Source organism: Giraffa tippelskirchi, chromosome 4 (assembly GCF_054371585.1).
Source record: "Giraffa tippelskirchi isolate mGirTip1 chromosome 4, T2T-mGirTip1v1.2.pri, whole genome shotgun sequence".
In the NCBI taxonomy this organism is placed as follows: domain Eukaryota; kingdom Metazoa; phylum Chordata; class Mammalia; order Artiodactyla; family Giraffidae; genus Giraffa; species Giraffa tippelskirchi.
Genome location: NC_137278.1, coordinates 189,034,171 through 189,062,074, shown reverse-complemented (window position 1 = coordinate 189,062,074; position 27,904 = coordinate 189,034,171). Strand labels below are relative to the sequence as shown.

The 27,904-nt window shown below is 38.8% G+C and overlaps 1 protein-coding gene across 4 annotated transcripts in view; it reads left to right on the top strand.

The window, feature by feature from the left end:
• PTPRO (protein tyrosine phosphatase receptor type O) overlaps window positions 1-27,904 on the top strand; it is a 262,085-nt gene that overhangs the window by 126,654 nt on the left and 107,527 nt on the right. For all 4 annotated transcript variants that reach the window (XM_081589156.1, XM_081589157.1, XM_081589155.1 and 1 more), the window contains exon 2: window positions 20,425-20,698. In XM_081589156.1, the coding sequence (XP_081445282.1) occupies window positions 20,425-20,698 (274 nt within the window). The remainder of the gene's footprint in view (window positions 1-20,424; window positions 20,699-27,904) is intronic.

Genomic DNA, 27,904 nt, shown 5'->3' with positions numbered 1-27,904 from the left:
CAACCCTCTGCACCCCACTTCCCCCTTGACAACCACAAATCTGTTCTTTGTGTGTGTGAGTCCATTCCACAGACAAGTTCATTTGTGTCAAATTTTAGATTTGACATATAAGCGATATCATATGGTATTGGTCTTTCTGTTTCTTATTTCACTTATAATGATAATCTCTAGGTCCATCCGTGTAGCTGCAAATAGCATCATTTCATCTTTTTTATGCTTGAGTAATGTGGAATCTTATTTAAAAGAATCCATCTAGGGTTATAGTTTTGCCTATTCCATATTCCCCTGTCTAGCAAAATGCATTGACTTTAAAGGAAGGGTAGTAAAGAATAGGGAATTGGCATTACCTGTCTGGGCTTATAAAAAGGCCTTATACAGTAGATTCTATAAAACACTTGTTGAATGGTTTCTTGCTCACAAAGTTTGAATTTGTAGCCTGGCTTTCAAGACTCTTCTTCATTTTCTCTGTGCTTGCTCGTTGCTACAGTCATGTCTGACTCTTTGTGACCCTCTGAACTGTAGCCCACCAGGTTGCTCTGTCCATGGATTCTCCAGGCAAGATTACTGGAGTGGGATGTCATGTCCTCCTCCAAGGAATCTTCCCAACCCAGGGATTGAACCCACTATCCTCATTGCAGGCAGATTCTTTACCACTGAGCCAACTGGGAAGCCCCATCCTCTGAGTTAGCTCCTCTCTGAAGTACCTAGATGACAGTATTTGATGCAAATTTCCTGAGTTGTTTTGCAGATGTAAAAAGCCTTCCCCTCTCCAACAAACAGAGGGTGTTAACTACTTGAGGACCTAGGCACATAGCCCTAGGCCTCCTGAACCCTAAGGACTGGTCATGTTCACCCCTGTGACACCACCCAGCTACCTCATCACTGGCCAATCAGAGAATTGTGCATTAGCTGATCACAAACCCTGCGACCACCCCTCTTCCTCACCTGGCTTTTAAAAGTGCTTTGCCAAAACCCCTGGGAGAGCTCGAGGCTTTTTATGGCATGCATGAGACACATGGTCTCCTTGCATGGTCCTGCAGTAAACCTTTATTTGCTCCAAACTCCAAGGATGATTCAGTTTGTTTGGCCTCATGGTGCATCAGGCACATGAACTTGCACTAAGAAATTCATATACCTTGTAATTTTGAGAAGCTCTACTAAAGTACGACATGCATTTTCATAGTACGAAATAGCATGAAAGCTATTTCTCTTACGCTATGATAACTTTTTGTATGTTTGTGCCTAAATGCAGTGAAAAACCCTCAATTTTTTGTTTTGTGTTTTTAATTTGTTTATTTGTTATCAAAAAATGATCAATTCTGCAGGCAGTCTCCATCTCTACTTGGAAAGTAATCACTTGTATACAACAACAGACTCCAACTCTGTCCACTCATGTGAGTGCCAAATTTGCTTTGTTGTTGTTCAGGCACTAAGTCCTGTCCAGCTCTTTGCAGCACACTAGGCTCCCCTGTACTCCACTATCTCCTGGAGTTTTCTCAAATTCATGGCTATTGCTTCTGTGATGCTATCTAATCATCCCATCATCCGTTGTCCACTTCTCCTCCTGCCTTCAATCTTTCCCAGCATCAGAGTCTTTTCCAATGAGTTCACTCTTTGCCTCAGGTGATGAAAGTATTGGAGCTTGAACATCAGTACTTCCAATTAATATTCAGGGTTGATTTCCCTTAGGAATGACTGGTTTGATCTCCTTGCAGTCCAAGGGACTCTCAAGATTCTTCTCCAGCACCACAATTTGAAAGCATCAATTCTTCAGCACCTAAGTCAGCTTTATTTCTTATTGCAGAAATAGAAAAAAATTAATTGATTTGGTAGGTTCAGAAAGATAAAGTAGCATCATGGAAATATCACTGGGGTGAGTTCAAGGAGATCTGCATTTCATAGGCATCTTCCTCTAACCAGGTGGATACCCCTAGGCAGGCCCCTTCCCACCTCCTGACCTTGGATTTCCTCATCTGTATTGAGGAGTTTGGACAACACAATCTCCAAGCTTCAAGCCTCCTTCCCACTGACAGCTTGTTGGGACTTTACTGATTCTTCTTTACTAGATCTCTCATTGCCACCCTTGTCTCCTTTGCCACTGCCACGTCCAGATAAGTCTTGCTTCAACTATTACCACAGCTTTCTTTTTTAAAATAGCTTTATTTTATTCTTTGAATGTGCTTTTTGTACACTTTTTTATCAGATTGTAATTGCTTTACAATGTTGTGTTAGTTTCTGTTGTACAGCAACATGAATCATCTGTACATATACATATATCCCCTCCCTCTTGGATCTCCCTCCCACCGCTAACCCAACCCTCTTGGTCGTCATAGAGCACCAGGCTGAGCTCTCTGTGCTATACAGCATCTTCCCAGAGGCTCTCTAGTTTACACATGGTGGTGTCTGTATGTCAATGCTACTCTCTCAATTCGTCCCACCACTTCCTTTCCCTCCTTGGTATCCATACATTTGTTCTCTACATCTGCTTCTCTCTCTGCTTTGTAAATAAGGTCATCTAAACCATTTTTTCAGATTTCACATATATGCATTAACATGTGATATTTATTTTTCTCTTTCTGACTTACTTCACACTGTATGTCCATCTACCTCACTGCAAATGACCCAGTTTTGTTCCTTTTGCCATGGCCTCCTAATTGATCTCCTACTACATTTCACCCTCTCTCCATCTGAGCTCCACACCACTACTTCTTTTGTTCTCAAAAGAAAATATACTCATGGCCATCGATGCTTAGACCACTTTGGTGGTCCCAAGGTGATGCCCAAACACCTGAACATGGTCTGCAAGTCCCTTTCGTTTCTTGAAGATGCTCTGCTGCCCTCATCCCTATACACACTGCCGCTCTCAGCCCCTTTCGCCTGAACCATTCTCTATACTCTAGCCTGTTGACCACTGAGTCCTGATCCATCTTTCAAGCATCAGCTTTATCATCACTAGGTAAGATATTCTTGGTGACCAGAGGACATTGGGCTTCTCATCATAATTTTTGGTGCTCTGACTGTTATGGTTCACTTAGAATTAATCTTTGTGAGGGCTGAACTGGTCTCCTTTGCTCACTGTCATGCTCTTGTAGCCAACACCAAGTAAGCATTACAAATAATTATTTGAATTCCATCCTCTGCTTCCTAGTTATTGATAAAATAATAATAAATGCTAAATATTGTTTTAAGGATTAGGCATAATTCATCTAAACACCTAGAATAAACCTTGGCATATATTAGGCATTTAATATATGCTAGCTGTTACTATTGTTACTATTCTTTTCTTTCTTTAATTATAGCAGTTAGTATGGGCTTAATTATAATTACTTGATAAGTAAAAATCTCTTTCTCACTTTCAATGCTAAATGAACTACACAAAGAAGTAGATGCACTAATCAACTAAACAAATGCATCAGGATAATGATATTTCTTATTCCAATAAAACAGAAAATCATATTGTTATGTAGTAAATATATATAATTAATCATATCTATTGTAATACAGCAATATAGTTGGAAAATATAGTGTTGAATTATTATAAAGTATTACTAAATTTCTTCCAGTAAATGTTCCATGCTTTGTTTCCTTGAAGCTTAAGCTAATGGAAAAGGCTTGAGAGAAATTGTCATTTTGAAGAAAACAGACCGTGGATACTTATGACCTAAAAGAAAATCTGGCATGCATATCTTAATATTCTTAGAAATTACTCTTAGGTTCAGCTTTTATTAATTCATAACTCTTCAAAGTCATGAATTGAAAGGGGTCCTGTAGCCCAATCTCCCACCCAATAGTTGAATCTCCATGGCACCATCTTAGCCAAGTGGATGGATGGCCTCTGCATGGGCAGTTAGATGATTAAATCTCTATTAGTTCCCATAGCAACATATGATTCATTAATGGTTTATCTATGAATCTTTAAGAATATATTATCTGCAAGTCAGAAACAAATTATATCATAGTCACAGGAGAAAAAATAATATACTGGATATGGATAAGGAAACGAGAGATTAATGGAAATTTAGCTTGATTTTTGTCTCTATCATATATTAAGTAATAACATAGAGTCATGACCAGCAAAGGCATAAAATGTGTCTTATTCTGCCACTGCTTTATTGTTCACAATTACTTATTCCCAGTTTACAAGTTTTCTTCATTATCTCTCACCCATTTTTACTTTACATCCCTTTAGTCTTACCTCTGTGCCTAATTTCTGCTTTCTCTCTACTTACGTCCTTGCCTTTCTCCCTAAAATGTTTCTTACTTTGGCCAAGTATTCTTTTTGTTTTAAAATACAGTGATATGATGTTGCCATAATAATCCAGAAACTGAGCTGCAACAAAAAATTCTCTGCCATGTAAGAATAATCTCAACAGACACAGAAAGAACATGTGGTTGAAGGCTCAATAACTGTAGGGTAGGTGGATGAATGGATAAATGGATGAATTTCAATTGATAAATATTAATTAAGTTCCAAACAGTAAAGTACTGCATTAGATTCTGTGATAGATAGTAAGTGACACCTGATTCCCTGCCTTTAGAAGGTTAAACTCTACAGGAAATTTATACGCAGAACTAACCAAACATAGCACAAGACAGACCTTGAGTAGCAACTTGAAGGGGAAGAAAAACTGGAGGGGAAAAGGTAGAGAAGAAGGGAGACATGGAATATTATCCAAGAAGGAGGAAATAAAAAATAGAGTAGTTAGCAAATAAAAAATTAATATTGAATAAGTATTATATTTTGGGGTATTCAAGAAAAGAAAGTTGTGTTTTAAAGCTTAAAGCACATGATATTAATTTGTAAAAAAAAGTCATATAGATCTCGCAGTCAGCCACAATCTAGTAAACGTTTGCATGCTATGACTTTAATTAAGGCTGTGTGTGTGTGTGTGTGTGTGCGCGCGCGTGCACGCGCGTGCGTTCAGTCATGTCCAACTCTTTGAGACCCCATGGACTGTAGCCACCAGGTTTCGTTACTAAAGATTATTTTGTTTAACATAAATTGTGTAGATTATTGCAAATTGGCATGAGGTACTTGTATCAGGCCACAGATAACAGCTGTTGCCTTTAGGAACAGAAACTAAAATAGTAATCAAAGATATAGAAAAAGATTTGAACATTTCTGTACAGAATACTATGAAAAAGTTTTACCTTTGCCATTCATTTCTGTCCCATCAAAATGTTCAAGTGGTAAAAACCACCTTTAAAATTATTTCAAGGGTACAAACATTTCTATTTTTGTCACCTTTTCAATTACATCTTGTACAGGGCAATAAGAAGCTATTTAATGATGAAATGCCAATTAACAACAAGTGCAGTATGTCAAGTAAAAGTAATGATATTTCCTCACCAAATACCATAGCATGATTTATAGAAATGCCATCCTTTCTCAAAGAATGGGATCCTTTCATTTGGTGCAGTAAATTGCATACTGTCTTTTTACAGCTGTTCCCAAACACAAAGATATTTTTGAGTTTTATTTATAAAACTTAAATATAAGATTGTTGTTCCAACCTTCTTGTAATTCAAAATAGCATCAGCGATGGCCGAACGTATTATTCATGCAGTGGAAACTAAGAAATGGTGACGATTTAAAGTTAACATTGTGAAATGAAGATGAATATGTACAACGTTAACCTCAAAAGGTTCAAATAGATGTTATGAACACTTAACATGAGACTAGCAGGATCTTGGTAAAAAAGCCATTCAAAATTATTTCTGCTTCCTACTGTAAGATAGATAAAATTATATTTATCTTAGAGGGTTGTTAAGAGGATTAAGCAAAGTAATGCATAAGAAGTATTAACACCAAGTATATTCTTTTCTGTTGACTGATTGCCCCTTCTATACCCCAATATCACATCATTTTGGCTCTTCATTTTCTTTTCAGCCCCTCCTCTCTTATCAGGGCTTCCCTGGTGGCTCAGACAGTAAAGAATCTGCCTGTAATGCGGGAGACCCAGTTTCTATGCTTGGGTTGGAAATATCCCCTGGAGGAGGGAATGCCTCCCTACTCCAGTATTCTGGAAAATCCCGTGGACAGAGAATCTGGCAGGCTACAGTCTGTCATGTCCAAAAGAGTCGAACACAACTGAGTGACTTTCACTCACCCCTCTCTTATCTGTCCCCCTTTCTTTCTGGAATAGGCCATTCTTTTCTTTGTAACTTGAATAATAGCTTAACTGTTTCTTTTGGGGATTTTGTTTGTTTGCCTAGATTCCTCTGTTCATACTGTTAGAGTGTTCCTTTCTGTCCCAAGTGGTTCATTATCAAGTATATTTTCATTAAAAGTTCCCCCACTAAGAATTTGAGAGCCAGTAGTTAACCTAATAAACATTTTGCTTCTATTGCAGAATGCAAATCTTATTGTTTCACTCACCTGCTTGATAACCCATATGTGGCTTTCCTTTGCCTTGAGCAGTAACCCTCAGTTTTTTTAGAAGGACTTACAAAGTATCCCATGATTTAGTCTCCACTACAGGACATTCTGATGTCATTCTGGTTTCTCAAATACCTTGTGCTTTCTCCAGCCCCTAAATCTTCATATACATTCTTCTTCATAGATCGTATTTTTTCTCCAACTCATCAGCAGTCCAACTCTTACTATAGCTTGTACTTACCTGCAAAGGCTCTTGCTTTCTCTAGGGTAATCCTATTGCTAGGTCCTCTTTTATCATCATTCAATTCTTTACAAAAGTGCCTTTTCCACTTGTAATTATTTAATTACCTAAAAGAGTATAATTCTTCTTTTCTGCTACAGACTCCAAACACCCCTGGGACCAGGACCAAATTTCTTTTCTTCACCATCCTGCCTGCATACTGCAGACACTCAATTTTCAAAACTATGTGAAGATACACATTGAGAAAAGCACGTGTGTAAAGTATAGCCCGTCATCCTTGACTTCTGGGCTTTAATTTATCCAGCGTGGGGGGATCCACCTTCTGAGAAAATCATAAAATCCCAGTTGTGGTGGAGGGCATAAAAAACTATTTGCCTTAGAAGTCTGGAAGTTCTGCTGTTGACAATGCTAACAACTCAACTAGGAGGGGGGTCAAAGGGCAATGCATACAGTAGATCACAGGGATCCCACCTAAATTTGCCGTGAACTGTGTGTTTTGTAAGCAGATGGCATTCTTTGTTAACTGTCCTCAGGATTTATTAATAATTAACTGCTGGAGAGATACTTCATGCCTGTGGAGAAATTCGACTGAATTCAACCACTCTAAAATAAATGATTAATAGATAACTAATGAGAACCTGCTGTATATCACAGGGAACACTACCCAATGCTCTGTGGTGACAAAGAGGGCCTATATCTACATGTATAGCTGATTCACTTTGCTGTACAGGAGAAACTAACACAACATCGTAAAGCAACCTAACTCCAATAAAAATTTTTTTTTAAGTATTTAACTTTTTACTGTATGTCCTACAAAAACTTACCTTCTTTTCATTCAGCATTAAACTTTTATATTACTTGGTGGCTCAGATGGCACCCCACTCCAGTACTCTTGCCTGGAAAATCCCATGGACAGAGGAGCCCGGTAGGCTGCAGTCCATGGGGTTGCTGAGAATCTGACACGACTGAGCGACTTCACTTTCACTTTTCCCTTTCTTGCACTGGAGAAGGAAATGGCAACCCACGCCAGTATTCTTGTCTGGAGAATCCCAGGGACGGTGGAGCCTGGTGGGCTGCCGTCTATGGGGTCGCACAGAGTCGGACACGACTGAAGCGACTTAGCAGCAGCAGCAGCAGCAGCAGATGGCAAAGAATCTGCCTGCAATGCAGGAGACCTGGGTTCAAACCCTGGGTCAGGAAGATACCCTGGAGAAAGGAATGGCAACCCACTCAAGAATTCTTGCCTGGAGAATTCCATGGGCAGAGGAGCCTGGCAGAGTTGGGGTGGTGTGGGGCAGGGTGTGGGCACCACAGTCCATGGGGTTGCAAAGAATAGAACATGACTGACCAGCTAACACACTTTGGGCTTCCCTGGTGGCTTAGATGGTAAAGAATCTGCCTGTGATGCAGGAGACCCAGGTTTAATCCCTGGGTGAGGAAGAGCCCCTGGAGAAAAGTGTTAGTCGCTCCAGTCATGTCCGACTCTTTGCAGCCTCATAGACTGTAGCCCACCAGGCTTTTCCATTCATGGGATTTCCCAGAGAAGAATACCTGAGTGGGTTGCCATAGATGGCAATCCATTCCAGTGTTCTTGCCTGGAGAATCCCATGGAGAGGTGCCTGGCGGGCTACAGTCTATGGGGTTGCAAAGAGTCAGACACGACTGAGAGACCAACAAAAAAATAAATGATTAGCACCATCATCTTTCACATTATCTTTCAATAAGTGGGACAGCTACATTTTTACAAGCATCTTTCTGATGCTTATAACTTATAAATCCTGGCAAGAATAGAGAAGAGGGATGGGGAATTTAAAAATTCAGGCAGGATAATGTTTGTCAGTGCTTCATGTTATGAAAATAACACTTGTTTAGCAGAATTGACCTGTCAGGGACCCCTATTTTTCATAACATATTAAGCCAGAAGAATGTCACACATTTGCAGAACTTGCCTGATCCTTGAATTGTTGAGAACAGATGTATGTCATGGCTTCCTGGATGGTGAAGCCAGCTCCTCCTGAGTGGATCATCAGCAAGGCATGGCTTCCCAGGTCTTTAAACTTGTCAACACAGTAGGTCTTAGAAACCGTTCCCATAGTAACCTTCAGTCAAACAGGTTAGCTCAGGCTGTCACATACAGGCATGATAGAAAAAGAAATGCTGGCCACTCTTATTCAGGATGCCACCAAAAGGAGTAATATTAATTATTCAATAAGTGGACCAAAAGAGTGGTTATGGAACCATTTATGAACCATGGTGTTAGTGTCCTAAGAGGATACATCTGCTAAAATTTACATGTCCCTAAATATATAACTTAAATTATATATATGTGCTTTTCTGGAGCCATTTTATCTGTAATTATTTGACAGGGAAAATAATAAATTCCAGGTTGTTGGTTGTTGTTTTTCAGTCACTAAATTGTGTCTGACTCTTCGCGATCCCATGGACTACAGCATGCCAGGCTCCTCTGTCCTCCACTATGTCCCACAGTTTGCTCAAATTCATGTCCATTGAATTGGTGATGCTATGTAACCATCTCATCGTCTGCTACTCCCTTCTCCCTTTGCCTTCAATCTTTCCCAGCATCAGTGTCTTTTCTAATGAGTCAGGTCTTCATGTCAGTTGGCCCAAATATTGAAGTTTCAGCTTCAGCATCAGTCCTTCCAAATTCCAGGTAGTCTATTGTATTTTCTAACTAAACTTTACCTATTAGGTACACACGCATACACACATACATGCATATGTATACACATATGTATGTATATATTATTTTTATATCTAATATAAATCTTAAATAAGACCATGATTCTATTCCTGTTGGTAATCTCCCAAGAAAGTAAAAAAAATTTACATACCCCAAAGAGGGGTTTGTAAAGAGAATCAAAGAGAAAATTAGGTCATAAATAATGTAACAACAATTAGCTATTGTTTTTGGAGGCCCTAAGTATCTGGTGTTCAACTGGGTAATACACACATATAATCCTTTTTTTCCCCCCAAATCTGATCATAATAGGTTCTAGCTTTTCCATAATTTACGAGAGGCAAAGGAGGCTCAAAGAATTAAAATGAGAGACTATCACTCAAGTGAGATTTGAACCCAGGTCAGCCTGCCTCCAACATTTCTTTTTTATCTCCCAAACTGATTTTTTTCATGATGTCACACTTTTTTTAGCATGTCTCAAGCATGACCTAGAGGAAAAGGTCATAGCTTGTGTTGAGGGAGTTCACCACCAGTTAAGAACAGCCACAGGGCTTCCCTTGTGGCTTAGCTGGTAAGAAATCCGCCTGCAGTGCAGGAGACCTGGGTTAAATCCCTGGGTTGGGAAGATCCCCTGCAGAAGGGAACGGCTACCCGCTCCAGTATTCTTGCCTAGAGGATTCCATGACAGAGGAGCCTCTGGGGCTACAGTCCATGGGGTCACAAAGAGTCAGACACAACTGAGTGACTAACACTTTCACTTTTCATGAAAGTTAGCATTTGGGAAATCTTTTTGGCTCCAGGATCTGACAGTATGGGAACTGTGGTAACATAGTCATGAAATTTGTAGTTCAAGCATTGCTTTGGGCACCAGCTCCTCCACATAACAGTAGAGTAGCCTTAGGAAACTTTAATTTCTTTGTGCCTCAGTGTGTTCATCTGTGAAATGAGATAATAACTTAATGGAAGAATCTAAGGTTCAAATGAGAAAAATTTATTGGAAGCACTTTATAAAATATAAAGTTACTGTTATATATAAAACATAAAATTGCTATTGCTATTATCTTACATATTAAACACAGTCTTGGTATATCTCTTCACTATAAGTTTCTTTACACTTTAAAAAAGGCCACACTGAATTCTTTCCTCAAATTAAATTAATGTGTTTGCTTTAATCTGAAAAATTAAGAGTTCCACAGAGCTTCTACCCCAAGTCCATATCAAGAGTCAGGAAATAATTGCTGCATTAGTATATATATAATAAAATGCCATTTTAGTGACTCATAGGCACACACACAGCAATTTGCTAAGGAAATATTATCCATATTTATTTAAATTAATGTTTAATGGGTAAAAGTTGACTTATGATCCTTCACTCTGGTTGGGCAGAGCAAACAGAGTACGATTGAATGCTGAAAGTGCAAAGACGATCTGTTTAATCAAAGACATGGCCAGTGCAACAGTCAAGGGTTATAATCCAGTAGCCTATAGGCTGAGACTGGACTGCAAATGTATTCTTTTTTTTTTATTTTGGTATGGCACTTTTTATTTGTAACTAGTTTATTTACAATATAATCAACGTCCATGAACCCAGAAACTTATCACAACTCCAAAACAAAGCTTATACGAACATTCTCGTATATGTGTGCATTCATTTCTGCTGAGCATGTATCTAGAACTAGAATTCCTGGGTCATGTGCTATTTAAATATTCAGCTTTAGTAGATATTGCCAGTTTTCCAAAATGCTTCAGCTAATTTCCACTACCACCAGCAGAGAATGAAAATACCACTTGGCCTGAATCGTTGTCAACATTTGCTTGTCTTTTAAATTTTAACTATCCTATGGGTATAAAGTTTGTCTTACTCTTTAACTCCTTAAAAGTTGTTTTGTGCTCTTATTACTTTATACTAGTAAAGGATTTTCCCTTTAAAATGTCACTAGTAACTTCTTGATGACCAAATCTAAAGGCTTTTCTTCAATCCTTGCCCTTCATCTCTTAGCAACATCTGACACCACTGACCACCACTTTCTTCTTGACACTGTATTCCTTCGACTTCCATGATATTGCATTATCCTGGAAGGTGTATCGTTTTTAATTGGAGAATAGTTGCTTTACAATGTTGTGTTAGTTTCTGCTGTACAACAACATGAATCAGCTAGTGTATACATATATCCCCTCCCCCTTGAACATCCTCCGTTCCCCTTCCCCCCTCCCACCCATCTAGATCATCACAGAGCACCGAGCTGAGCTCCCTGTGCTTTTTAGCAGATTCCCACTAGAGATCTATTTTACACGTGGTGGTATATTTATGTCATTAAAAAGCACCATTACCACAAAATAAAGATATACTGGCCAAAGAAAACACATGTGTTTGCCCCTAGGCAAACATAAAATAAAGGGTATACTAGACTTTAGAATTGTGGATAAAGATGTACTTTCTATTTACGATAGATTAGGTTTGACATAATGCATCTTTATCCACAATTCCAAAGTCCAGTATACCCTTTATTTTATGTTTGCCTAGAGGCAAACAAATGTGTTTTCCTTGGCCAGTATATTTTTATCTTTGTTGTAATGGTGCTTTTTAATGATGCTTTACGACAATGCCTGTACCTCCCCATTTGCTAACTATTCCATCATTCAATCCTCTTATACTTGACTGCTTCACACATTTATATTACCTGGCTGACATTTGAGTTTAGGCCCCTTTACCAAGTAAGAGGCCAAAGAAATGAGGGCTCTGTCTTATGAAGTCACAAAGACAGAAATGGCTGTATCTGAGCATGTTAAAACATGATCGGCAGAATTGGTATGAATGTGGACTCAGGCACCTGGTTAGAACTGATGTATTCCAACTGAAAAGATACATTTAGGACCCACATAAAGAAGTCTGACAGTACAGAGCAGATTGTAAACATATTCACCCAGAAAGCCATTATCAAGGACCTGCTGTTTGATGAGTGAAGTAAGTCAGACAGAGAAGGAGAAATGTCATATGACATCCTATATATGTGGAATCTAAAAAGTAATGATACAAATGAACTTACAAAACCGAAAGAGACTCACAGACTTAGAGAATGAGCTTAGGGTTGCCAGGGGGAAGGGATAGTTAGGGAGTTTGGGATGGACATGTACACACTGCTATATTTAAAATGAATAGCCAACAAGGACCTACTATATAGTGCAGGGAACTCTGCTCAGTGTTATGTGGCCGCCTGGATGGGAGGGGAGTTTGGAGGAGAATGGATACATGCATATGTATGGCTGAGTTGCTCTGCTGCGCACCTGAAACTATCGTAACATTGTTAATCGGCTACAACACAATACAAAATAAAAAGCTTAAAGAAAAGAACCTGCTGTATGAGCTTTCTACATGTAATAAAAACTGTACAAATTAATGTTCTTTATTATAATATGGTCATAATTGTTGCCATTGTCATTGCTATGAGTATAGGTCAGACACAATTCTAGGAAGGACAGTGTCACATAAGGCCTGTCTTTCTCTTTACTCACAAATAGAATATATCCCCAATGTCTTGCACAATTCCTGAAACGTGCTGGTTGCTCAAAACATTTCTGAAGAATAATCAGAATAAATAATGGAAGATTAGGGAGAGACCATCCTTAGCTTTGAGACCAACATCCAAATTCTCCTCTGACAATTTCTGAAAGACAGTTGTGAATCATCCTAGAAAGTTGTCAGGGCAGCTCTAGGACTCTGATCTTCCTGAAGGAAATGAAAGGAAAGACTGTGTGTGCTCAGTTGCGTCTGACTCTCTGTGAATCTACGGACTTTAGCCCGCCAGGCTCCTCTGTCCATGGGATTTCCCAAGCCAGAATACTGGAGTGGATCACCATTTCTTCCTCTAGGGAATCTTCCAGGCCCAGGGATTGACCCCGCATCCCCTGTGTCTCCCGTATTGCAGGTGGATTCTTTACCACTGCGCCAAGACTATCTTGTTGGAAAAGGTTTCCCAGGAACCGGACAGGAGTCTAAGTGGATGCATTACATAATGTCTGCAGAGAATTATGTTCGTAAGTGCTATATAAGCACCAGACACCATTAATATTACTATTTAAAAGAATTGAGCATTCCATCATTTCCTATGTGGTAACCTTAGCAAAGCAGAATTGTTTAAGTGTTCCCTCTAAAATGCCCTCTGCTAAGACTAATCATTGATTGGATTGCCAGCTGGTGCACTGGTAACGTTCTAGAAGTACATCACACAGACAGGTCAACATGGGCAGATCTGGTGCCCTTGCTCAGAGACTGCTCAGGTCTTATGTGAACTGTTACAACAGCCTCCTTACTGTCTCCTGGGCTTAGATGGGCCCAGTCAGACAATTTCTAACTATACTGCTCCATCCTCCTAACTATATCAGCCTTTCTAAACTGTGATCTGTCTAATGTCACTTTTCTGCATTAAAACCATTCATGATTTCTTTTGGGCTAAAATATATCCTGATTCCTCTCTTCTGAGCATCCCACCACTATCTAACTACTCCAGAGCACTGTGGAGTCTCTTCCCACTTCTCCAGATGACTTTTCTGACCATTGTACCTCTGGGAAACTCCTAAGTAGCTTTCAGGCATCACTTTCACTCTGAAACCTTCCCTGATATCTATCCAGAGAAACAGAATGGATCGCTGTCTTCTTGAAACGTCTATAATACTGGACAATATTCTTCTTTCAAGATCTTTTGTGCAAATTTTGGAAGCCCAGCTTTAAACAACGTAAGCTATAAGCTGGAATTTATTCACTCGTGTCACCAAACTGCCTGGTGGGTGGGCCTTATGATGACAGAAGCTGGGGCCTTGGAACAAATCAGAAATTCTCCCTCAAACAACTATCTTCAAGGGGCAGAAATTACAGACACTGACTTCCACAGGTCTGCATCCACACATGCAAGAGACCAGAAGATAAGGGCTCCTTCTCACTAATTCTAGTTAAAACATTTCAGAGCAAGTATTTTGGTTGTCTGGCTTGGTCCATGTGTGTGTCTCTGTAACTGTCTTCCTGGGGAGGGGTAGGTACTATGATTCACCCAAACTGAGTCCTGGGGTGCTTTGACCTGGGACTTGGGTACCATAAAATCAGCAACCCCATCAGCATCCTTACTGGCTTTATAATGGAGAAGAAGCTGTGATCCAGAGAAGAGGGTACAATCTAAGTAGGGATTTCAGATAGGCAGGAAAAACAGGTATCAACCAATTTTTCAGTTTTTAACTAACGATTTTCAGCTGGGTTATAACTATGTACCTCTCCCTGGAGTCTGAGCTTGTGGAGTTCAAGTATCCTGTGTTACACACTTCTCTTTCACTAACACCTAGCACGCTAGCACTATGCCTGATGTCATGTTGGCAGTTAGCTAGTGTTTGTCATTTAATTAATAAATGCTATTTCTCCAAGGATCTGTGATTGAAACATCCAGTGAACATAACTACTGAATTCGGTTGGGTTTTGAAGTTCGTTAAGTGACTGTTTACAGAACCTCTACAGTTTAAAGGTCATTGAATAGTTCAAAATATAACTAAAACACAACCTTTTTTCACACACTCCAAAATTTTATACATACACATAAAACTTAGAAAACAATGTCAAATTTCATGAATCCAAGAGTAGGGATATCTGTATTATATGGTCTTAAAAATGCAAGCAGTCAACAAGTTATCTATGAGGTAACATTTTGAATTTGATGTGGTGGTAGGATGATATCTTGGGGGTTTTTTTGATCTCATGGTTTTGTGTGAATGACTTTTATTTTCTTCATTAATTTGAAAGACATTCTGAAACAGAAAAAAATAGAACAGCCACTGAATGAAAAGTTTATACCATATAAGAGAATACCACCAGGAATATTCCAAGATATTCCTTGTTGGTTTTTTTTTTGGTAACTTATTGGGAAAATTTTAGTACATGATGCTAATTATAACTTTAAAATTCTTTGAAGCTTGCATTTTCCTCTTTAATGAAATGGAATAATAATTATAAAATAGATGTCTCTATTTTGCTTAGTCAGTCATGGGTAATTATTTTTACCATCCTTATTGAGGTATAATTGACAGATACAATCACACATATTTAAAATGTACAGTTTGATTTTTTAAAGATTTATCTTATATAGGTGTATACCTGATGAACACAATAATTTTTGAAATATAGCTAATATTAACTGATTTCACACTTTTAGCACTTTTGTAAAAGCCATCTAACCCTTACAAAAATCCCATGAGTTATAGGAATTATCCCTATTTTATATATTAAGAAGCTACAGTTTAGAGATCCCTTGGGTTTCCCAAGTTCACAAGGGTAATACTCTGCCCAAAAAGAATAGAAATTCAGACCCTCTTATTCCAAGTCCATTGCTGTGTTCTTAAGGAAATTATTTAATCTCTCTGAGTAAAATAGGAATAATAACACTGATTTCCTTTTTAATTAATTATTTACTTATTTATTGATTTTTGACTGCACTTGGGCTTTCTACAGTTGCAGCAAGTGGGGGGTACTCTTTCCTGCGTTGCTTGGGGTTTTCATTGTGGTGGCTTCATTGGTTGCAGCTCACAGGTTCTAGAATGCAGGCTCAGTAGTTGTGGCACACAGGCTGAGTTGTCCCACAGCATGAGATCTTCCCAGGCCAGGGGTCAAACCCTTGTCCCCTGCATTGGTAAGTGGATTTTTAACCACTGGACCACTAGGGAAGTCCTAATAACACTTACTTCTAAAGATGGTTGTAAGGAATAAAAGGAAAATATACATATGTATGTATATACATATATATATCAGTCAGTTCAGTTCAGTCGTTCAGTCGTGTCCAACTCTTTACAACCCCATAGACTGCAGCACGCCAGCCTTCCTGTCCATCAGCAACTCCAGGAGCTTGCTCAAACTCAAGTCCATCAAGTCGCTAACGCCATCCAACCATCTCATCCTCTGTCGTCCCTTTCTCCCCCTGCCTTCAATCTTTCCCAGCATCAGGGTCTTTTCCAATGAGTCAATTGTTCACATCAGGTGGCCAAAGTATTGGAGCTTCAGCATCAGTCCTTCCAATGAATATTCAGGGTTGATTTCCTTTAGGATTGACTGATTTGATCTCCTTGCTGTCCAAGCAAATCTCAAGAGTCTTTTCCAGCACCACAGTTCAAAAGCATCAATTCTTTGGTGCTCAGCTTTCTTTATGGTCCAACTCTCACATCCATACATGACTACTGGAAAAACCATAGTTTTGACTAGATGGGACATTGTTGGCAAAATAACGTCTCAGCTTTTTAATATGTGTGTGTGTGTGTGTATATATATATACATACATACATACATACATACATACATATATATATATATGTATATATATATATCGGAGAAGGCAATGGCATCCCACTCCAGTACTCTTACCTGGAGAATCCCAGAGACGGAGGAACCTGGTAGGCTGCCGTCTATGGGGACGCACAGAGTCAGATACGACTGAAGTGACTTAGCAGCAGCAGCATATATATATAAAATAATGCTCAGTGCAAAGCTTCGTCCAGATCAAGGGACAGAGAGACAGGTCAATGCACCACAGTTGCTACTTTTGTCAAGGATGCTAGAAGAGATTCTTGGACTTCTGATGAGTCCGTGCCTGTGGCCAGTTCACGTCCTTATCTCATATCCTAGGGGATTCATCCCCCATTTTTTCTCCTCTTTAGTGCTGCCACTCTATTTCCAGTAGCTTCTCTCTCCCAAGACTGGCTATAGAACAGGTGGCAGGCTCCTGGGCTCCCCCTTCCTTGCTGAAGCCAAGCCCCCAGGCCCTGTTTTGCTGCCTCAAGCCAGGTACCTCCAGTTCAGGAAAAGAGAAATACCAAGGGACACCAGAATGTGTGGATCCCGGACCTTGTTCTGATATCGACTATCTGCCTGACATTTGCACCATTGTTCTCTCAAGTGTGAAATGAGGGTGCTGGACCAGAGAAATTCCTATATTAAACTTTGTTCTGCAAAGGGCATTTCAGTGAAAATATTTTTACTATAGAGTCAAGCAATAGCATCACCAGTCTCAGAAGGAAAAAAAAAGTTTTAAATATTTTTCCAGCCACCAAATAAATCAGCATTGGCCTTGCCTAAGTGCACCAGATCCATTTTGATTATTTCTAACACTTCTTTCTGGCCCTGCTTCTCAGCAAGGATAGCATGCCTGAAGCATACATTCAGAATTTTCTCCTGAATATAGATTCCAGGAAAAGCTGGAGCAAAGAGGACAGAGAAGAAAGAAATAGCATAGATGACATTTCTTTTAGGCTCACTGCCTAGATCGCACTTGGCCTGCTGCCTTCTTCTCATTAGTTCCACTGACTGAATCTGATTAGCCCACCCTGATTTATTTTTGGCAACCTGGGAGCACATGGGCCAATGCTTATTTTCATGGCTGATACAATCATCCTCAAAGCTGTTGTTAGCATTTGGAAGATTAGTTCCTTTCCCTGGAAGCTGTAACTGTCTACAAAGCATCATGACACATGAGACATATATTTCTTCAACACACTACAAAATTGAGTTTATTTATTCTTCTTTTCGTTATCACAAACACTTCCAGTTTACTGGCTGTTAAAACATACAGCAAAGAATTCTTAGGAATTGCATATTCCATTCTGTAAACTTACTGTTTTCTGAATTAGTGAATCAACTTCTGTAATCAATAATGTATAAAAACCAGATTTCAGGTCTACTGGATATTCAGTGCTTGCATTAGCCTCATGTTCCACCTGACCACTGGCAATGGAGAATGGATCATGTTTTAGATTTGATCCCAAAAGTGCAGAAATCAGTTTTAAAAATCTGCACGTGTGTCAGAGAATGAGAGACAAATGTGAACAAAGGGATCTGGGACTTTCCTGGTAGTCCAGTGGTTACGACTCTGTGCTTCCATTGCAGGGGGCGTGGATTCGATCCTTCATTACAGAACTAAAATCCCACATGATACAGGCTGTGACAAATATTTTTTTAAAGCAAATCTTGGGGCTTCCCAGGTGGCGCCAGTGGCAAAGAAACTGCCTGCCAATACAGGAGACATAAGAGACCTGAATTTGACCCCTGGGTCAGGAAGATCCCCTGGAGGAAGACATGGCAACCCACTCCAGTATTCTTGTCTGGAGAATCCCATGGACTGTGGAGCCTGGTGGGCTACAGTCCATACCATCACAAAGAGTCAGACATGACTGAAGTGACTTAACACACACGCACACAAATGGTACTGTAGTTATTGTTTGGAGTCCATTTCCTAACATAAATGTATTTAAAAAAATAAAGTAAATTTGTACTGACAATCCCATATTAAAGAAATTTTCCCAGGCCTATTCACGTCACAAACCACTTGGCATATGCCATGTACTGGTCTTAGAGCTGGAGACACAGCTAGAAATAAGGTACAGTCTCTGCTCTAGAGGACTTACAGACTAGTGCGGTAGGGATGGTATGAACACTATTAAGTCTACTAAATGCTAACATAGAATTAAACTTCTCTTAATGGCCAGATAGTCCTTACAAGTGGTGCTAAGTCACTTTTATCATGTCTGACTCTGTGCGACCCTATGGACTGTAGCCCACCAGGATCTTCTGTCCATGGGATTCTCCAGGCAACAATACTGGGGTGGGTTGCCATGCCCTTCTCCAGTTCTTTATAAGTACCAGGATCTTTAAAAACTAGGTTTCTTTAAAAAATTAAATAAGAAGAAAAAATTTAGTATATTTTTACATCTTCTTTTAAAGGATTAATTGTATCACATGCTTGATTTGGGTGCTGACACTGTGTGAGGTACCAAAATCAATAAGCAGATTAATTCTAAGAGGAGAAGGCTCCCATATAATTCATATAATCAGCAATTCTTTCATTCATTTTATAAATGCTTATCAGCTATATTCTGTGTGTCAGTCTCAATATTAGGAAAATAAGTCAAGAGGAGAAGACAAAGACATATGGAATGATCAAGCTTGATACTTGTGTACATCAGTGATTAAGAGTCTGAACTATATGTGTGACCTGGATCAAATGACTTACTCTTTCTGGCTCTCAGTTTTCTCAGCTATAAGCCAAGATTGAAAATAATAATATCCATCTCCTGAGATCACTCTGAATTTTAAATGTGATGATTATGTTTATAGCCTGCCTACCTTGACACCTGGATCCTTGCAAGTCCTTGACAAGTTTCAGCAATTTTTCTGTCCCACTTTCATGGAAGAAAAACCTGAGGCTCAGAGCAATGAAATAATTTGTCCTGGACATCACTCACACCCAGAAGGAAAAGTAAAACAGAACAGCAAATGTTACAAAGTACACGAGTCTTGTCAAGACCAGAGAACTGAAGTACCCAGTCTGCCTATGGAGTGTGGGAAAGAATCAGGAAGGGATATTAAACCAACTACACAAATGATTTTTCAAATACTGTTCATAAACATTTACCTGGGGACTTGGAACAAAGTTTTCAGTGCACTAACTGCTGTCTTTTCCATCAATGCCCACGGCTTTTCAGTCCGGTCCCTTCTTCAAAGAGCATCATGGTTTCTCTTAATGAGGACTGGCTAAAATTTAAAGAGAAGGATTATAAGGTTTCTCAGCCCAGATTTTTTTTTTAGTTGTCAGAACTGGCAGGTGAGATGTCAAGGAGAAAATAATTGAGTTGAATCATTCTTCTAGATTTTTCCTAGGACTACAGCAGGACTATTCCCTCCCAAGTAAAACAGTGCTTCTTCAAACCATATAGCTTTTTCAACAAAGATGAAACAAAGGACTTCTCTGAAAGTTGAATGCCAAGATGTTTTTCATTCATTTATTTTTACACAGTCCCATGATGTTTTTATTTTGTGTTTACTACATGGCACAATCTGTGAACTGGAAGTAGCTTTTCAATCCGGAAGAATGCTAAAAGTAAAAAAGCCTGAGAAGATCAATAGCCACAACAGGGCTAATATTCCTCTTTTTGATTTTCCGCATATACTAAAGTACCTGTGTAATCATATTTCAGGAGGCAATGCTTGTCACAACATTAGCTTGGGGGAAATCATGTCAGTATAATTTTAATGAAAATAATCTGAAACTTGACCTCCACTTTCTTTTTCTCTGTTTTCTTAAACAGGATGCTACCACATTCCACGTAACTGTCCGAGATGATAATAGCATCGCTGTCTCTTTAGAAGCTTCAGACGTCATGACTCCATCATCTGTGTATGTTGTGAAGATAACTGGTGAATCAAAAAATTACTTCTTCGAATTTGAGGAATTCAACAGTACTTTGCCTCCTCCCGTTATCTTTAAGGCCAATTATCATGGCCTATATTATATAATCACTCTGGTAGTGGTAAATGGACATGTGGTTACCAAGCCGTCCAGATCAATCACTGTGTTAACAAGTAAGCATCATGTGTAATATGATCCTCTGTGTTTCTTTGTTGAGTGTGTACCCATGTAGGTCTCAGAGTCAGTCCAGAACGGCAAGATCAACTGCCTTCAAATCAAGTGACAAGGTTCAAAGTTCTGCTTCACTTTGAATATAGTTTCTCACAGAAGTTGGTCACATTATATTGTAACCTTCTGTTAAAAAAGAAAAAAAATGTGTTTTAAACAAAAAGGTCAACCTCAATAGTGTATTTTGAGATTGAATGGCCATTTTAGGTTCATGATTGGACCATGTAATCTGCTATTATATAATTTAATAGTATGATCATAATTAAGTTGTTTTTCCCCCTAGAACATATATTTTCATGTTAAGCAACTTTCTTTTTGAAGTAAAGAATTTATATTCATATTTAGCTGGCCCAAATTCCAATTACACATTTTTAGCTGAGAGAAAATAAAAGATATCATTTATCATTTGCTTTTCCCCACCTCAGCCTGAAAATAGCCTATGTTTCCAGTGCCTAAGAAAAATGCTAAGAAAACAAAAATGTCAATGACATTTTAACCTTTAGTAGCACCTGCCTTAAGAGGTCATGCTGATATTAGAAGTTTTTAGGAGTGGTTTTTATCTATATATGATTTTTACTTTACTCTCTGACTTTAAAACCTAATCTCAAAGTAAAATTCAATTCTACTGTATAAGTTGAGGTTGTTTTTTAGTCGCTAAGTTGTGTTGTGGACTATAGCCCACCAGCCTCCTCCGTCCACGGGATTTCCCAGGCAAGAATACTGGAGTGGCTTGCCATTTCCTCCTCTAGGGGATCTTCCCAACCCAGGGATGGAGCCTGAGTCTCCTGCGTTGACAGGTGGATTCTTTACCGCAAACCCACCAGAGAAGCCCCATAAGCTGACGTCTAGTGAAAAACTGTTATCTATCAGTTCAGTCACTCAGTCGTGTCTGACTGTTTGCGACCCCATGGACTGCAGCATGCCAGGCCTCTCTGTCCATCACCAACTGTTATCTATAAGATGGTAGAGTTTGTCAGTTAAGCAATGTAATGTCTCAGCAAAGTTCTTTTTGTTCATTGTTCCTCAATGCAAATTTTCCAGTGACTGCAAACTTTTAATTGCCATCTGAAAGTGATCTTTCTGGCCACAGTTAAGGAAAAGGACATAGTGATATTTACATTGGGGTAAAAAGAAAGAGAAACACCAAGAAGCAAGAATGCAGAACCAAGCTAGAGGACCTATTTTTAACATGTCTGTCAAAAATTAATTAAAGTTTCCCTTGGCAGAATACCAGGAACAGTACTGAGTTCTAAAAATTAGGAATGGCACAGACCCAAGACCTTCAAGATTTAAAGATATAATGAACCAATCTATATCCTCACTGAATCAAAGAATGGACTTGCCTGGTGAAATACTATCTTAAGCTTCAGAAATAGTGAATTAGGAGCTAATAGAGCCAGGCAGCAGATCTAGGTATATAATGCCTCTAATATAACTCCTTGAAATCAGAAGCCTTCTGCTTTACTCATCTGCATAATGTCAAAGGAACATCTAGCATAACCCTTATGCTTAACTGGTGATCAATAAATATTAATTCAGTTTAGTTGAGCAAGTAACAGGAAGAAGAGCCAGGGGAAAAAAGGGCTAAGACACAGAGAAAAATAAAGCTGTAGTGACTTTTGCTGACCCAACATTCATTAACATGAGCTCAGCCACTCTGGATTAGGCAAAGCTGGAGAAGTCAGCTTTTAGTTAATGGTTCACAAAGAAATTTAAGTAAGTAAATGGTGAAAGATTTCTGAAATATCTTGTTGATATTTTAGCACATGAAGTAAGTTCTATTCAAAGTATCTTCTGTTTTCTTTTGTGATTTTACTCTTTGATGTGCAGGCTGGGAAGTGTGTTGTTGACTATCCAAAAACTGGGCGATTTTGCAGAGACCTTTTTATTGATTTCTAGGTAAATGGTGATGTGAGTCAGGGACTGTTGTTGCTGTTCTGTTACTAAATTGTGTTTGACTCTTTGAGACTCCATGAACTGCAGCATGCCAGCTTCCCTGTCCTTCACTATCTCCTGGAGTTTGCTCAAACTCACGTCCACTGAGTCACTGATGCCATCCAACTATCTCATCCTGTTTCCCCTTCTCCTACTGCCCTCAGCATCAGGGTCTTTTCCCAGCATTGGGGTCTTTTTCAGTGAGTCACCTCTTTGCATCAAGTGGCCAAAATTGGAACTTTAGCTTCAGCGTCAGTCCTTCCAATGAATATTCAGGGTTGACTTCCTTTAAGACTGACTGGTTTGATCTCCTTGCTGTCCAAGGGATTCTCATGAGTCTTCTCCAGCACCACAGTTTGAAAGCATCAGTTTTTCGGTGCTTAACCTTCTTTATAGTCCAACTCTCATATTCTTTTATGACTATTGGAAAAACTATAGTTTTGACTATATGGATTTTTGTCAGCAAAATGATGTCTCTGCTTTTTATCTAGGTTTGTCTAGGTTTGTATGTAGTAGCTTTTCTTGCAAGGAGCAAGCGTCTTTTGATTTTGTGGCTGTAGTCACCATCTGCGGTGATTTTGGAGCCCAAGAAAATAAACTCTGTCACTGTTTCCACTGTTTCCCCATCTATTTGCCATGAAGTGATGGGACCAGATGCCATGATCTTAGTCTTCTGAATGTTGAGTTTTAAGCCAGCTGTTTCACTCTCCTCTTTCACCTCATCAAGAGGCTCTTTAGTTCCTCTTCGCTTATGCAAATTCAGTTGTGCAAATTCAATCGAATGGCCTATCTTGTTATGCATTCTGTGAGCACTGGCTGAGTGATGTTTTAATAAATGTCAGTTTAGGTCAAGTTGGCTGTTCAAGTCTTCTATATCCTTAATGATTTGCTTTCAACTTGTTCTAACGGTGATTGACAGAGAGTGTGGATCTGTTTATTTCACCTTTCACTTCTTTTAATTTATGCTTTATCTATTTTCAAGCTCTACTGTTATGTTATTACATGCAAATCCTTTTAGGATTACTATGTCTTCTTGATGGATTGACCTTCTTATCTGTATGAAATGTCCCCCTTTATCCCTGATCAAATGACTTGTGTTGAAGTCTATTTTGTCTGATATTAATATAGACATTTTAGTTTTCTTTAAGTATCTTCATGGTATACTTGTTTCATCTTTATACTTTAACCTACTTACATCTTTATAGGTAAATAGGTTTCTTGTAAACAGCATACAGTTGGATCTGCTTTCTCCCCCCAATCTGAAAATCTCTGACTTTTAATTGGAGTGTTTAGACTAGCACTAGCCAGTAATCACATATGTAATATTAAATTTTCTGCCAGACACATTAAAAAATTTTCTGAAAAGGTGAAATAAATTTTAATAACATAGTTTACTTAACCCATTACATTCAAAATATTATTGTTTTAGCATGTCAACTTAAAAAAATATGCACAACCTAAAAGTTGAGAGTTAAGTTTTGTTCATACTGAGAACTTCAAGCTCTGGAGGCAACATCTCAAGTAATCCTGAGAAAACTGCTCCAAGGAGGCAAGTGGGGAGCTAGGATATAAATGAGTTTTTCAACAAAGGGGAGATAGTAGGAACAACCAGTTGCTAATAAAAGAAAATAAAGTATCTCAAGGAATGCAGCCATCTTCTATGTATGGGAGGGACTTCCCGGAAAATGCTAGTGGGAAAGAATCCACCTGCCAGTGTAGGAATTGCAAGAGCTGTGGGTTCGATCCCTGGGTTGGGAAGATCCCCTGGAGTAGGAAATGGCAACCCACTCCAGTGTTCTTGCCTGGAGAATCCCATGGACAGAGGAGTCTGGCAGGCTACAGTCCATGGGGTCACAAAGAGTTGGACACGACTGAGCATAAATGCATACACACTGCTTGTATGAATCAGGAAAATGTTAGTTGCTTTCTTCTCTCCTGCTTTAATGGTGCTCCTTTCTGCCATGCCCTACTAAAGATGAAAGAGTTGCAGTGTCCCAGAGGGGCTCATCTTTGGAATTTAGTTCATTTGGTTGCCTTGCAATCTCATCTCTCTGATAAACTCAAGAAAAATTATGTCTCATGGGTTATTTGGCTTTTTCTTCTCACCGTTAGATGTTGAGGGATAATACTGAATTGCAGTTTTCTACACCCTAAGTGAAAGAGGAAACTTGCACTGATATGAGTAAAAATTAATTAATGATGGTTTATTGTCTCTCACCTTCTATTCCATTTTCAAATACTTATTTACACCATCCCAGTTTTGAAAGCAGTAATAGTTTGGGACAATAGGAACTGGGTTTTTTTGTACAAATATTTCCGGGACATTAGTGATATTTGGGTTTCAGCTTCCTCTTTTTAAAAAAAGAGGGTTAAAATACAGGATGACTAACATTACTTTTGAGCTCTAAACTTACCACTATTTATCAGCTAATGATGTATTTTTCCCACCTTTATTTTTCTAACGGGAAGGTTTCTTGAAAGTTTACGAAACATTTGTAGGATCTGCTCCCACAGCTGACAAGTTGAGAATAAAAGGGTACATTTGTTGCAGTCATTTATTGTCTGTTAGATCTTTGTCTTCATGAAATAAGCAATGACAAAGCAATTGGCCCTAGGGCAGACCTTTGATATTACTCTACAGTTGTTCTGAATCTGGCACTCTCAGAGAAAGCTGAGGAACATAGCAAAGAATAAACTCAGCACAAACAAGTCATTTGGCCAGTTCAAGAGTTTCATAAGCCCTAGGCTCTGACATCTGATTAATATTTAACTGTTTGAGAACCTTCAGCATATCATGGGCACATTAGAAAGAAGGAATAATTTCTCAGCAGATAAAATAATACATGAAAACAACTTCTTAGAAAGTTGGGAAATCCCATTTACACACTGCTGTCTCCTGTGTTTGTAAAGTCCTAGAGACATGATTGCAGAATACACGTGGAGCATACAAACTCAGCCATGATAAATAAAATCAGTGTCTGAGTTTTTACTTTATATATTGTCTATATTCTCTATGCCACATCCTAGGTGGCAGAGAAATAAGTAAAATACCCACTCTCAAAGATGGTATACAATAGTGGAAAAGATAAACAAAACATTACAAATATATGATAAGTGCTGTAAAAGAATTATATAAGAGACTACCCAGCCTTCTTAGGAAACATTGGGAAGGCACCTCAGAAGAAACAATGATGAAAAATTTAGTGAAAATTTGCCAAATGGATAAACAATGGAAAGTGTTACAGCCAGACTTAAAGTGAATCATGGATTTTAAAAAATGCAGGTATAGGTGTGTAGCAGGGCACACCTGTGAACTGCAAGAGTGAAGATGGCAAGCATCTATGATTCCAAAAAATGAAGGGAAAGGTCACTAGAAATATTGGGAATAATCTTGAATACTTTACAAAATTGTTTAGACCTAAACCTTTAAGTGACGAGGAACGAGGACCAGTCTTATACAAAGGAATGGCATAATACAATTTGATGAAGGGAAATCTCCTTCTTGTAACAGAGCTGCAAGGCACATGGTCTGAATCTTGCCTTGGAATGGACAAATTATCACACAAATATTTTGAATAGTGGATCAAAGCATGAACTTTAGAGTCAGAGAAATCTGGGAACCATAACGTAGACTTTGGCAGATTATTCCATTCTCCTACTTTTCTAATTTATAATCTATTCCACTGGTTAGCCAACTTTTTCTGTAAAGGCCTAGGTAATGAATATTTTATGCTTTGTGGACCATATGGTCTGTGTTAAAGTGATTCAACTCCACTATGTTAGCAGAAAAGCAGCCATAGATAATAGGTAAACAAATAAGCATGGCTGTGTTCTAAGGCAACTTTATTTAAAAACACCAAAATTTGAATTTCACATAATTTTCATGTGCCATGAAATAGTATTCTTCTGTTGAGTTTTGTCAACCATTTTAAACTGTAAATAGTATTCTTTGCTCAGAAATCATACAAAAACATGTGGCAGGCCAGATTTGGCTTGTGGGCTGTTGATTACTGATTTGGTAGTGGGTGCTATTAAATAATGTAAATTTTTTATACTAAAAAAATATTTAAATAAACTCCTTAACATAGTTTGTAGCATCCAGTATAAGATCACTAAATATAATTAATACCAATGACATTAAGTAGAAAATTTCTCAAGAGGCTGAGAGCAAAGGAGAAACAGAAAAGATCAGATGGGGAAAAATCAGTGAGGTGGAGGTGACAGATTTAAAACAGAGACTGACAAAAGTGAGACTATCAAGTAGCCTGCAAGCTTAAAATGTTTAAACAGAGAAAAGAAAAATTAAGTGAGATTGGAGGCAGGTAGAATAATTTAGAAAGTTGTTTAAATATTCCAGGAAAGTGTTGGTGAGGAAGAAATTCTTACCTACCCTTCTGGGTTTTTCACGCTGGTCTAAGAATTAAATTGATGTGAGACAGATTAACAAGAGAAAATCAAACTGAAATTTAATAAATTGTGTAGATGGGAGAGATCCAGGAAAACAAGAATTCTCCAAAATGGCCAAAACCTTCACCTTAGAAATCATCTTCAACTAAAGACAAAAGAGGATGTTGGGAGTAGTGATTTGGGGCCATAAAGGAGGAGGAAGGCAATGTACATGAAGATGGAAAAGCAGATGTTTGATAAACAAATGTTTGCTGGGCCCTGAAGAGACCACGGGACACAGAGAGGACTCTGATCTCCAAGCCCTGCTGAGTTCCCCTCACCACTTCCAGCCCATATTCTTTGCCAATCCCTCTGGTGATTCTCTACTCCAGGAACAGGCCCTCTATCTAAATTCTTTTAGGCAGTTAGGGGGAAGATCAAAGTTTCTTCCTGATTCTTCTGTTTCTTAAAAAAGTCTCATGCGAAAGAGACACATTTTGTGGTGGCAAATTTTGCTCTCCTACAAAAGAAATGATGAAGACTTGAACTAAGTTAGTAGATGTGATGGTAAACATCCTTCCTGGGCCACAGGTGGCTGCTGCTGCCAGCTCAACTCAGTGGCCTGCCTAGATACAGCTGAACCATTAGGTCAGGTCCCAAACTGTTATCTAAGCATCAGACAAGAGCTCTGGCCAGGGACCTGGATAATTTCCTTTTCCCTACTCCTGACATCAGAAGTAGAGGACTAATCCCAGATTTGTCTCCGTCAAGAGGATCATGACAGAAGACACATGTCCTTAGGTCGGTCACATCAGAAGCAAAGCATACTG